General features: G+C 35.1%; 2 protein-coding genes across 2 annotated transcripts; one reads left to right on the forward strand and one right to left on the reverse strand.

Annotated features, from left to right (window-relative positions):
- The first annotated feature begins 209 nt into the window (after window positions 1–209).
- Window positions 210–3,119, forward strand: LOC120201019 (mechanosensitive ion channel protein 10-like). The gene is made up of 5 exons (XM_039201719.1): window positions 210–1,573; window positions 1,662–1,782; window positions 1,854–2,147; window positions 2,238–2,440; window positions 2,540–3,119. The coding sequence occupies exons 1-5, from the start codon at window positions 264–266 to the stop codon at window positions 2,811–2,813; spliced, it is 2,202 nt and encodes a 733-aa protein (XP_039057650.1). The 5' UTR covers window positions 210–263; the 3' UTR covers window positions 2,814–3,119.
- Window positions 2,970–4,968, reverse strand: LOC120201027 (thermospermine synthase ACAULIS5-like). The gene is made up of 10 exons (XM_039201723.1): window positions 4,802–4,968; window positions 4,654–4,720; window positions 4,467–4,561; window positions 4,255–4,357; window positions 4,079–4,167; window positions 3,834–3,990; window positions 3,680–3,755; window positions 3,555–3,613; window positions 3,327–3,463; window positions 2,970–3,230 (listed from the first exon to the last, which is right to left on the reverse strand). Exons 1-10 carry the CDS (start codon window positions 4,951–4,953, stop codon window positions 3,152–3,154), a joined length of 1,014 nt encoding a protein of 337 aa, XP_039057654.1. The 5' UTR covers window positions 4,954–4,968; the 3' UTR covers window positions 2,970–3,151.
- Between the last annotated feature and the right edge of the window lie 8,693 nt (window positions 4,969–13,661).

Below are 13,661 nucleotides of genomic sequence, written 5' to 3' on the forward strand. Positions count from 1 at the left end.
TACCTTTGTACTAAAGGGGTAAGGCTTACTAATATCTGCACAATTTCAATAACAAAACTTGATGATTGTTCATTTTCTGTGAAGGGTATCATTTAACGAGTGTTTCAAAGCTTTTTTGTCCTCTTAAAAGCAAGATTGCATTTTCAACGTAAAGTTTCGTTTTTTATTGCTCCTAATGTTGTTAGTCTGATCGTATGTTCTCAATGGAAATTGATCATCGATGTTTTGGTTTGCTTCTTGTATAGGGTTTGGATTGAGAGCTCATGGCGGAGAAGACAAGCGGTGAAGGAGGAGAAGTGATGATTAATGTTCCTGGTGAAGGGCCAAAGGAACCAGAGACATTGGACCCCAAGCAAAATGCCAGAGCATTTGGTCCAGCTACAAACAAGCCACCAAAGGTCCCAATTGCAGGTAATGAGACCCCTTTTACTCAAACAAGGTCGTTTTCGAAACCGAAATCGAGGTTCGGGGAACAATCATATCTTGTTGACACTGATAAAATGGAGGAGAATGGTGTAGCTAATCAAGAACAAGTTGGCGGTAACTCATCTTATAGACACTCCTCTAGTAGGGCCTCCTCTAATAACAAGTTGGGGAGGACTACAGGGACCGATTCCAGCGTGTCGAAAATGTTGCCGATGGCCTCTACGGACGCCAATGGGGAAAGTAAAGAATATGAAGAGATAATTAAGAAAGTTAAGCTGCATAATGAGAAGCTTAAGGGAGTGAAACCTAAGGCTGTGATTGAGTGGTTCATATTTTTGTTACCCTTGGCATGCTTAATTGCTAGCTTAACGGTAGATAAACTGAAAAGTCACCATTTTTGGGGCTTGAAAACTTGGAAATGGTGTGTTCTTATGACGGTTATATTCTGTGGTATGTTGGTTACTCGTTGGTTTATGCGTCTCGTCGTCTTCTTGATCGAGATCAACTTCCTGCTAAGGAAGAAAATGCTGTATTTTGTTCACGGTTTGAAGACCAGTGTGCAAGTGTTCATATGGTTGAGCTTAGTTCTTGTTACTTGGGTTCTTCTATTTCTTAATGTCGAGAAGTCGAAGAACGCATCAAAGATTCTCGATTACGTGATGTATACACTTGTAAGCGTTCTCATCGGAGCTTTCTTGTGGCTCTTGAAGACATTGTTGTTAAAGATATTGGCCTCCAACTTGCATATGAACAAATTCTTTGACAGAATACTAGAATCTGTCTTCCATCACTACATACTTCGGACCCTTTCGGGACGACCACTACTGGAGACCGATGAGAAAACAACGGCTCATTTGGCTGTTAGCAGTGCCAAAAAGGGTAAAAGAGCTAAAGCCAAGAAGTTGATTGACATGGGAAAGGTCCATAAATTGAATAAAGAAAAAGTTTCTTCTTGGCACATGAAGGTGTTGGTTGATGCTATCACCAATTCAGGTCTTTCCACAATCTCCTACTCCTCGGACGAAAATACTTACGAGGAAGGCGTTGAACAGACGGAGAAAGAAATCACTAATGAGGAGGAGGCACAGTTTTTTGCTCATCAGATGTTCTACAACGTTGCTCAACACAATAGTAATCAGAATCGCAGGTTCGAAAATTAGCTGTTCATGGTGCTTCTTTCGATTCTGTTTTCCCTTTGTTTTGCCTTACACTAACTATACGTTCTTTATGATCAGTTACATCGATGAAGACGATCTTTTAAGGTTCATGATTAAAGAGGAGGTGGAGCTTGTGTTTCCGTTGTTCGAAGGATCGAACACTGGAAAAATTGACAGAAAAAGTTTCACAAAATGGGTGGTAAGAGCTCTATATAAAACTACAATGCATATGACTTGTTTAACAAGCTTGCTTTGTATTATTCCATACAGACAAAGGTTTACAAGGATCGGAAAACACTGGAACATGCTTTGAGTGACACCGAAACGGCCGTAAAACAATTGAATAAACTCGTGACAGCGATTCTGATTGTCGTTACATTTGTTGTATGGCTTCTGCTGACGGGAATCGCAACCACGAAAGTGCTTTTGCTACTTTCATCACAGCTTGTAGTTGTAGCTTTTATGTTTGGAAACACCTGCAAGACTATATTTGAAGCCATCATTTTCGTATTCGTGATGCATCCATTTGATGTCGGAGATCAATGTGTAGTTGATGGTGTTCAGGTAAACTATTGAAAGAGCATATGCTCCTATATGCATTTCTGCAAACAAGAAGATTACTAACAATGCTCTTGATCACTTGGTAACTCGCAGTTGTTGGTAGAGGAGATGAACATCTTAACGACCATCTTCTTGAAGCTCGATAACGAAAAGGTGTACTACCCGAACTCGGTTTTGGCCACAAAGCCTATCAGCAACCATTATAGAAGCCCTGATATGGGTGATACCATAGAGTTCGCTATTGATTTTATGACACCAGTGAAGACGATCGGTAGGCTGAAAGAAGAAATAAGGAAGTAAGTTGACTATAGCTTCATCCCTTCTTTAGTTCACACAAGATTATGTTCATGGAACTTAATGGTTTACGCATTCGTTCCAATATGTCGAACCTGCAGGCATTTGGAGGCCAATAGTACCGTATGGTATCCTAGCCACCTTGTGGTGGTGAAGGAGATCGAGAACGTTAATAAGTTAAATATGGCTCTGTACTGCAACCATAAGATGAACTTCCAGGACTTTATGGAGAAGAACAAGCGTAAAACCGATTTGATCATCGAATTAAAGAGAATTTTCGAGGAGCTGGGCATAAGATACAATCTCCTCCCCCAACATGTGAATCTCAACCAAGTCAATCAAGACATACCGGACGCGACATATGCAACCGCCTGATCCTTATCGTGGGTTGCTCACGGATAGTTTTTGGAGCTGGACCAAGAGTGGCAATGAAAAACTATGTACATAGTTGTAATATTTCATATGTAAGCTTGTATTATTTATGTTTGGACTTGTGGAATCTGTTAGATTCTGCAGATAAAAAGAAGCTTCCATGCATTTTGTTTCATTGCAAATAAATCTGTGAAAACAACACAAATCCAAACACATAAATTGTCTTGAAATTAAAAACCAACATTTTTCCCAACAATTGATGACAGATTTCTTTGAAGCAAAGTTCTTTTTGATGCTGTCTTTTATTTACAACTTCTCTCCACATTAAGGCCGTGCCAATCTCAAAAGTGGTTTCCCAATCCATGTCCAGGTATAAATCTTGCGTTTTCCTCAGTGTAAACATGGGTTTCATTCAACAGCCTGTGAAACAACCAATGCATCAATCTCGGTTAGCTGAACAAAGATCTCGAGTTCGAGTTTTGCGGACTGCAGAAAACAGTGCTACAGGGGGCTTACGATAGATAAACCGTCTTGTTCATGGTTGCAGAGGAAAGGAATGAAGAGCCATTCAAGTAGAGTAATTCGCCATCAACTCTTTCGGCAATCCGCTTGTCGATTTCTTCGGCGCCGATGGAGAATGGTTGATCAGAGGCCTATATTAAAGCAAATAAATGTCAAAAGCTATACAAAAAGATGTACTTTTAGCCCACTTGACTATACAACTTTGAACATCGAGTCCTATACCATAACCCATCCCCATGTATCAGCAAAAGATGGCACATGAGCTGTGTATGCCAACACATCTGCAATAAACACACGTATCTTAGGATTCAATCTTTTGTATAGAAATTTGGGGTTTAGGAACTTACACTTGAAAACCTGCCTGATTGTGTTATATATAGAGGAAAATACCTCCTTGTGAGTGAAAATTCCAGCTGGACCAGCCTATATAGAATATAAATCCATCTTTATATTTCACTATAATAGCACAAATATGACCCTACATGAGAGTAAAAAACCAACCTGCGTGACAAAAATACCATTTTCATTGAGCTTAGGCTTAAGAATTTTCTCATAGAATGATTTAGTATAAAGTTGATAGCAAGGACCTCCCTCAACAGGATCTGCCAAATCTCCAACTATGATATCAAATTTCTCAGTCCTTTTCTCCAGCTCAGCCCTTCATGATTTCATGCACAAGCACCAAGTAAATTAGCTTCAAATTCGTCACGAATCGGTCATCAAATAAGTTCGATCGATGTACTTACTTGGCGTCATTGATAACAAGGTTAAGCTTCTTGTTGCAGAATGCATCGCGGTTCACTGTTAGGTATCGACGGCAAAAATTGACCACTTCCTGCAAGTTATTAGTTCAAGAATCATCAGATGGTGCTCAAATAAAAGTTACAGGCAATATGTAGAAGAATGAAACCAAGCAAGTCACCTCATCAATATCACACATTACAACTTCATCAATAGACTTATGCCTGAGTGCTTCCCTTGCAGCAGAACCTTCCCCTCCTCCCATTATAAACATAGTTTTAGGCCTGCAACAACATTATCAGAAAAGGGTTTCAATTCGAACCCTGAACTTGATCACGACAGACTCGAATCTCTCTTTGAAAATGGCATTCATGGTAGATAAAATGGACTCACTTGGAGTGGAACAAAAGAGCTGGATGAATCAAGCATTCATGGTAGATAAACTCATCAACTTCAGCACTTTGCATTTTCCCATCAATCACCAACACCTACATGCAAACATACATACATACATACATATATTAACACAAGCAACTATTCAAACAAATTGAAGACAGGAAAACACGCTTCTTATACGTACCTTGCCAAAACGTTTAGTGTCCAGAAGTGCAATATCTTGATACTCACTAGCACCTTTATACAGCACACTGTTGAGACAGATACATAAAGAGTTAAAGACATGTACATATACATACATACATAAATACAATAAAGTAATAGGGTCAAACCTATTCAAAGCAAAGGACCATTTGAGATCTTCATCAATGGTCTCCTCATACCAAGAATCAAACTGGTGATGAGTCTCATCATCAACATGCTGGTTCTTTGTTGTTCCATTGCAGAAACCATTTGGATAAAAGACCTCAACTGCTTCACCCATTATAAAAGAAAAAAAGCCAAAGAAACAAGTTCTTCAAACAAAGCAATGATAGAACAGAACAAGATAGCAAAAGGTGGCAAAGGGTGTGCAGATGGTGGTAACACTAAGGTTCTAGTTCCATTTATAGTACATTTGTAAGGGAAAAAAAATAATCTTTTTAGATAATCATCATTGGTTTTGGCTAACACGGGCAATGATGCTGTCACAGACAGTCCACGGATTTTCTGTGCACAAAAAAAAGGGCTCTTCACGCCAATTATCATTTTCATATGGTACTACATGGTGTTCATGGAAATGGTAACTTCATCAATGGTGACCACCCACCATCAGTTGTTTCCCGGTGATGTTCTAAGCTGGCATGGCAGTAATAAGGGATGGTCCGTCGGAGGTTGAGAGACGATTGACTTTTAAAAATTTTAAATTAATATTTCTTTTATATTTTTCATTGATAATCTATTTGTTTATCCTAAAATTTATAAACCACACCATCAAGGATGAACCATAGGGAGTGCTAAAGACTTAACATTAAATACTACCATCGTCTCTAGCGATAATTAAATAGTTTTTAGTTTTTACCCCATTTTTCTCTCAATTTTTGGGCTTCGAAAGCCATGTGTTGGCATCTTAAAGTTGGCTATGGGTGAAATTTCCTAGAGATGGACTGTCATTGTAGAATTATGGAAGAAGCATGCGCATATGATGTTATCTGTAAGTTGGTGGCTAAAAGGAAGAAAAACGGGGAATACATGTCCGCGTGGGTTAATGTGGATCCCACACTGTACATGTGGTGAGCCTTGTGGTCGAAACGTGGATGGAAGTACATGTGGCAATGGGGTCTACTAGGAGACTGTAAAGTAATATATTTATTTATGGACTATGCACTTTTTAACCAACCTTTGTCCTTTTCTCCATCACTAGCCGTATTTAATTCTGACCTGAATTTGAGTCAGATCGGGACAAATCTTTTAAGGGATGAGATTGGGTCGAACCAGTTTTGAGTAGGATGTGAAAAAACTTTGATCCGATTAGACTCAATGATAAAAATTCTACTATTTTTTATACCATAAAATTTTGAATTGGTCAAAATTGGGTTGAAGATATAATTTGAGATTATATATAATCGAAAAGAGGATATATAATTTTTTAGGTCGGATCAAATTCGAATGGAGGATACATATTTTAGAATCAAGACGAGTTGACCAAAAGCTAGACCCTAACCCCTCTATTGTCACCCCTATTAGCACCCCTAACTATAGGTGCACAAAAAATCCGAATATATGATTTTGCGTAAAAAATATCCTAAATCGGATTTGAAAAAAAATCAGTTTTTTTAAATCGGATCGGATATTTTAAAACCGGATAATATAACCGGTTTGGGAAAAAATTGGATGACTAATTTTTTTACTGGATTAACAACCGGTTTTTTATCCGAAAAAAATCGGTATATGTTTAAAAAACTAGCTGTTAATATAGTCATTGGGGGGTTTGTTAGTGGAAGGGTTATATCGCAACGGATATCAAGACTAAGTCCGAGTCGGTGGAAGTATGCATTTGTTTGAAGGATTATTTGGATGGAGCGGCTCGGAAGATGCAATTGATGCCGATTTAGAAACAAACTTACACATTGAAGAATTCGAATTTGGAATATCCTCTCTAAACGAAGAAGGCGAAGATGATGAAGAAAAGAGGGTGATGTAGTTTATTTTTAAATTTTATTTCAATTATCGTAAACTTTGTTTTAATTATCGAACTTGGAAGTTTTTAAGTATTTGAATTTATCGAACTTGGAAGTATTTAAGTATTTCAATTATCGTAAACTTTGTTGCAATTGATGACGATGTAATTTTAATAATATTAAAATCGGTTTTTTATATCCGATTTTTTTTTCAAACCGAAGCCGGTTACACCATCCGGCCCTCCAAACCGGTTAGGATCCAAACCGGTTTTTTTATAAACCGATTTTTTGGCTAGGTGAAAAAATCGGATCGGTTTTTATCCGATCTGAATCGGATTTAAATCCGACTTTGTGCATGTCGACCCCAACCAAATGGTATTCTTTTTTGGAGTGAATTGCAATATAAAGTCCCTAAATTTTGTGTTAAATTTTAAAGAGCTTCTAAATTTTGATAAAATGAATCTTCATGTGAAAAATCATTATTAAATGAAATTGTTTGAAAACTTATAATCATTTTTATTAGTTTTTTAATACAAGGACTAGTGATTTTTTAAATAAGGGTTCATTTAATTCATTAGTTAAATTAGGGGCTAACTCAAATTTTTAGTGCAATCAGAGGGACTTGTAGGGGTGTTTAAAATTCGGTTTTAACTGAATTAACCGACCGAATTAAATTAGTTCGGTTAATTCGATCAGTTACCGAATTAATTCGATCGGGGAACGGTTAAGGATTTTTTTTGAAATTCGGTTAACGGTTAATTCGGTTCGAAATCGGTTAATTAACCGAATTAACCGATAAATATAATTATATTAAGAGGCCCAATCTATTTAAAATCCATTTAAAACCCAAATCAATATTAATTAATTAAAATAATATCAAAACTAAATGCAAAATGTTTGAATCAAATTAATTAGATATTATTTAAATTAATTGTAAATTGTTTTTTTTAATTAAAAATATTAAATTCTAAATTTTTAAAAAATTTCGGTTAATTCGAAAATTAATCGAATTAACCGAAATTTATTCGGTTCGGTTAATATTTTTGAAAAAAAGTTCGATTCGGTTAACGGTTAAAGAAAAAAAAAAGTTTGATTAACTCAAAAATGATAGTTCGGTCGGTTCGGCCACCGAATTAACCGAATGAACACCCCTAAGGACTTGTTTGATATACAAGTCAATTTTAATTGATAAAATGTGTTGGTGTTGTGGTGACTCCACTTTGTTTCAAAACAAAATTGTGGAAATCCCACTCTAATACTATGTCCTCTCTCCATCGTATCCTATTCAGGGATGGATCGTGAAATATTAAAAAATATTATCATTTAAAAAAAATTATCGTATAATTTAAGTTATTTATTATTTTTATATAAATATCGATATTTAATTTATCATTTAATTAATTCAGATCAAATTTTCGTTGAGAGAAAGACTATTTCAACCCAATCAATGCCAAAATTTAGTGATTCCCTCTTTTACTTGGTGGCTAGCTTTAATATCAATTATGACTACCGATATTTACCCATTGATTTCATCCACATGCATCTGATTCTTTTCTTTTGTGATAAGATATGTTCATGGATATTCTTTTCTTGTAACGTAGGGCAATGGTGGACCGTAAACGAAACGAGACAGATCGTGAGTTATTTGATATTAATTCAATTGATGTTCGATAAATACTTGACTCGAGCTCGAGTTCAACTCGAGCTTTTAACGAGCCGAAACGAATTATTTGATACTCGACTCGAAAAACTCGCGAGCAACTCAAAAAAATTAATATTTTAAATTTGTATTTTTTAAAAAAATAAATGATTAATAATATTAATATTTATGTGTTTAATTTTTTTAAATGTAGTAGAAGGTTTTCATGTACTTAAGATTTAGGTTTGAGCTTGAGCTTCAATCGAGTTAAGTTCAAGATTTTTTTTATTTCGAGCTTTGGCAAATTTTTTCAAGCTTCAATTCATGATTTCAAATCTGAGACGAACTTGAAAATTTTAGGCTCGCGAGTTTTCAAGCCGATTCGAGCTCCATTTTAAAGTTTTCGAGTCGAGTTGAGCTCAATAAAACTCGACTCGTTTACAACCCTAGGTAGGGGTGTAAACGAGCCCAGTCGAGCTCGAATAGTGCTGAGCTCGACTCGACTCGAAAACTCGCGAGTTTAAAATTTTCAAGCTCCACTCGAATTCGAAATCCTGAACTGAAGCTCGTGAGCAGCTCGAAAAGGCTCGAAATGAAGAAAAAAATTCTTAAACTCAACTCGATTGAAGTCTCAAACTCGAACTTGGACCTTAAATACATGAAAATTTTACTGTATTTAAAAAAATCAATACATAAATGTTAATATTATTAATAATTTATTTAAAAAAAATAAAATCTTAATATATTATGTTTTCGAGCTGCTCACGAGCTTTTCGAGTTGAATATCAAGTAGTTCGTTTCGGCTCGTTAAGAACTCGAGTCGAGCTCGAGCTCGAGTCCATTCGATTCGAGTATTTATCGAGTCTTGATCGAGTCGATCTCGAGTAGCTCGCGATCTGTCTCGTCTCATTTACAGCCCTAGCCCTAGATGGCAACTTATACAAGTATGAAAATTCCAATAAATAAATGAATAAAAAGAGTATTTTTTTGATCTCTTCATATTTGATGTTAAGGTTGCAAGATTCTTGGTAAAACCTCTAGATTTGTTCCCACATAATTATTTCAAACACTTGTGTATAATTTTGCTTCCATGCATGCCTTGTTGGTTGATGAATTTGGTTTTGCGATGATCTTTATAATGATATGGGGAGATAATTGCACAAGATGTAAGTTTGCCGGTTTCTCGATCGGAATATGTAATTCTTGCAACAAGTTAATGAGCCGTTTGACTTCTGCTGCGGCATTAGCTAGAGACCGATACTCTGCTTTGGTTGAGCTCCTTGCGATGGTTCTTTGCTTTGTAGAGCTTCTATCATCTATATGTACTACTTCTATTCTCAAGAAGTAACTTAAGCTTCCAAGATCTTTTAGGGAAAACTTTTTCGATAATTCTTCAATAAATTGTTGAGTTGCATCCTTGTTATTCCTTGTAATTATTAGATCATCAACATAAACTAAGAAGTAAATTATATTATCTCTTTGAGTGTACACAAGAAGTGATGCGTCGGCAGAAGCGTTTTAGAAGCCATAGTCAATGACAAACTTGTTGAGTTCTTTATATCAAGTCCTAAGAGCTTGTTTTAGCCCATAGATCGTCTTTTTTCAATGTGCACACGTAATCTCTTTTGTCTTTGTCAATGAACCCTCTTGGTTGAGCCATGTAGACTTCCTCTTCAAGATGCCCTTGGAGGAAGGCATTGTTGACATCAAGGTGAGTAAACTCTCAATTATTAGAGACCGCAATTGCTAGAACTGTTCGTGTAGTAGACGGTTTAATGACTGGACTGTACGTATCCTTGAAGTCAATCCCGGACGTTGGTGAAACCCCTCAGCAACTAATCTTGCTTTGAATCTCTCTATTGAACCATCGGGATTTCTTTTGATTCGAAACACCCATTCGTTGCCTACAATATTGTGTTTGGGGTATGGAGGAACAAGGGTGCATGTTTCATTGGAAATTAAGGCGTTGAATTCCTTGGTCATAGCTTCTCTCCACTCGACCATCATCATAGCTTCGGTTGCACACCTAGGTTCAATTTGAGGGCTAGTTTAGGTATCCATGACACGGTAAAGGTATTTTGGGTTGGGTTTTGTAACTCCTGTTTTTGATCTTGTTTCATTGGGGGGTGTTTGAGGCTGGGATAGAATCAGATGTGGATGTAGACGGATCAGGTGCGAGATTGGTTTCGATGGGGGTTGTATCGGTTGTAGGTTGTGGTTCGGGAGAAGGTACAGTTTCAAGAGGTGGTGATGTAGTCTGATTAGGTGGGTGAGTGTCAGGGAGTACAGATGTTTGTAATTCACTCAAGTGACATACCTGTGATGATTTGATTTTCGGGGTTGGAACAAACTACAGGAACAAATTGAGCAACTTCTTCTTGGGTAGCTTCAATCTATCTTTTAAAAAGGAAAAACATTTTTAGATGAACTACACAATTAGTCCTCTCACTTTTAAGAATCTTTATTTTGGGTGCGAAGAACAAAACATATACGAATTTAAGCTCCATTTTCATTTTAATCACTCGTTATTAAATTTTGCTAATCACACATGTCATTATAGAAAATGGTATGTGTCAGATTGATTAGGAAAATAAATTAAAAAATAAGCGTAGGGCCTAGATAGAATGTTGGGTTATAATCAGAGACGAGATACGTAGTAACTTTGACTGTTTATTCTCTCAAATTTTTTTACCATTGAAGGATATAGGGACAATAGCATCTTTTAGAAATTTTAAATTCTCGTAGAGGGCTACAGTACATGTTGCACGAGTCTTCAACTCCGATTAGAGAAGACGGGACTATCACCCAAGATAACATTAAAGTCATCCCCGTCTCCCCGGTCCCCGCTTGGCTGCGCCGGCACCGGAAAACTTGAGTGGTGCCTTAGCATTTTTCCTTGGATGCTTCATGCTTGTGCCTAGGTGAAAATTACATATAGTCCATGTGTAGCCGTCCACTAGCAACTTATCCAATAAAAATGGTTTAAGCCCATTGTTATAGGCCCCTTGTATAGAAAGTAAAAATGGGTTACCAAATGAAAGTCCATTCGCCGTTGTCCTCAAATAAATGTTCAACAAGCTTAGGGATAGGTACGAGACTCGGATTTGAAGAGTTCTGATTTAATTTAATTTTATAAAATTATTTTATTTAAAATTTTCAGGTTTGAGTTGGATTTATGATGAATTTTTTTTATCTAAAATAATAATATAATTATCTTTTATATATAAAGACTGGTCGGATCAAATACGAGTGTGAATTTTATTTCAAAAATCCAGTTGAATTTTGAATCGAACTAGATGATTGGTAAGTACTATAATATTCAGATTGAATTCAAGTAGGCCTAAAACTCGACTCTATTCATATTTATCTTTGATTCAACCTCATTTCTTAAATGAAATATTTTTTTATTAGTGTGAGATGATTACAATATAGTATTTATTTATAATATTTTTTAACTATTAATATCACACATACTCTACAGTTATAACCGCTAAAACTTATAACTTGTAGGAAAAACACTCATCTTAATCATCAAGGCTAGTTAATTAATAATTACTTTTTGAGCCTTGACTATAGGAGACTATTTTATTAAATCATTTTACTATTAAATGTTACACAATGGTCCCTCCTCTACATGAAGTTGTTTTGTTGAGTCCATCGACTATTAAAAGTTACAAAATAGTCACTCGACTATTCATTATATTTCAAACTCATATTTTTCTGTCAAAAAATTAACGGCCATCAAATTTGGACATTAACATGTTAACTGAGATATGATAGTCGTTTGAGATTATGAGTCAAAATTTATTATATTTTAGTCAGCAACTTAACGTACAACTTAGTCTACCGTTTAATGGAAAATGACGAGTTTTTGCAACCTTTAATAGTAAAGAGACTCAATAAAGAAACTCTCTATAATTAAAAAAAATCATTTTACCAACAACCAGTTGCTCTAGTGGGATGAGACACTAGATCTCTTAAGCAATGTCAAGGGGTTCGAATCATGGCGTTTTTTAATGGAGCAAACTGAGTTAGGAGGGTCGTCCTCACCTTTGCAGTATCCGATATGAATTAGTCGGTCAATAAATCGGATACCAACGATTAATTCAAAAAAAATATTTTATAACTTTTAATAGTCGGATAACTTAATAAAATAATATGTTATAATCAAAAAAACGATTTACGTACTTTATCCTAAAATACAATGCCAACCTAGTGTAAAATTTTTAAAGAGTCCTTGGGTAACAAGTAACGATACCCGTTTTCACGTATTTGGAATGGGGTGGTCGGCCATTTAGAAAGAACCAAAGAGTTAACCATTGTCAACCGTCGGATCTCTTTCCATATCTGTTGTTTATCGTTGATCTGGAATTATCGGGACCCACGTGTTTCCTAATCAGAAAGCCATTGTCATTTACTATAATCATGCTTAATTATCAAAGTCCTTAATCGGAAAGTATTTAAAACAATTATATTTAAAAGGATGAACTTATCAAATAATGTAGTGAAAAAAGTATTTGTTCGAATAATACAGTCGACAGATTATTTCGTGAAATAATAGATTGTCATGCGTCTTCGAGGAGACTTCACGACATCGGCGGCCTGGCTGGTCGGGAAGGGTAAGACGTTTGGATTCTAATGCATCTTCAAGGGATTTGGGTAAGTCGTTTGGACTCCAGTGCATCTTCAGGGTTTACTGTAGCATTCATCATATTTCACGAAATAATCTATCGACTACATTATTCGAGTAAATAATTTTTTCTACTTATTTGAGAAATTCACCCATATTTAAAAAGTAAAAAATAGAAAAATCGTATATCTTTTTTTATACTTTTTAGGTCATAAATAAAGAATGAGAAAGTTGGCGTGGAAAATAAGTTAAAATCAATGAAATATGAAGTAAATTCTGATTCGATTGTTATAGTTATATTTATGATAATTTAAAGACTAGGATAAATTATGTATTTAGTATTTAAATTATTAGTTTAGCCTGTTCTAATACATAATTTTTTATTTTTTTTAAATTATATCTAACTTTTAATTTTTATTTAATTTTAATACTCATCTTTAAAAACATAACATTTTTAGTACAAGTTTTGGTCCATTTTGGTATCTAAGTTTTCAAAAAAAAAATATTCAAAATTTAACGTTAAATTTTGAAGGAGATACTAAAATAAAATAAAACAAAACTTTAAGTATAGTTTTAAAAATTAAAAATTCAAATATTAAAACAAATCAAAATTGATAATTTAAATACTAAATAAATAATTTACTCTAAAAATATTGTCGGAAATTCAAAGAAAAAGATAATAAATTATTGTTTAGACAATGTTTAAACCCATAATATTTTTCATATATGATATTTTGGAAATATCTTGAAATTAATTGTAATAA

The sequence above is a fragment of the Hibiscus syriacus genome, unplaced genomic scaffold (assembly GCF_006381635.1).
Source record: "Hibiscus syriacus cultivar Baekdansim isolate YM2019G1 unplaced genomic scaffold, ASM638163v2 tig00000340_pilon, whole genome shotgun sequence".
NCBI classification, from domain to species: Eukaryota; Viridiplantae; Streptophyta; class Magnoliopsida; order Malvales; family Malvaceae; genus Hibiscus; species Hibiscus syriacus.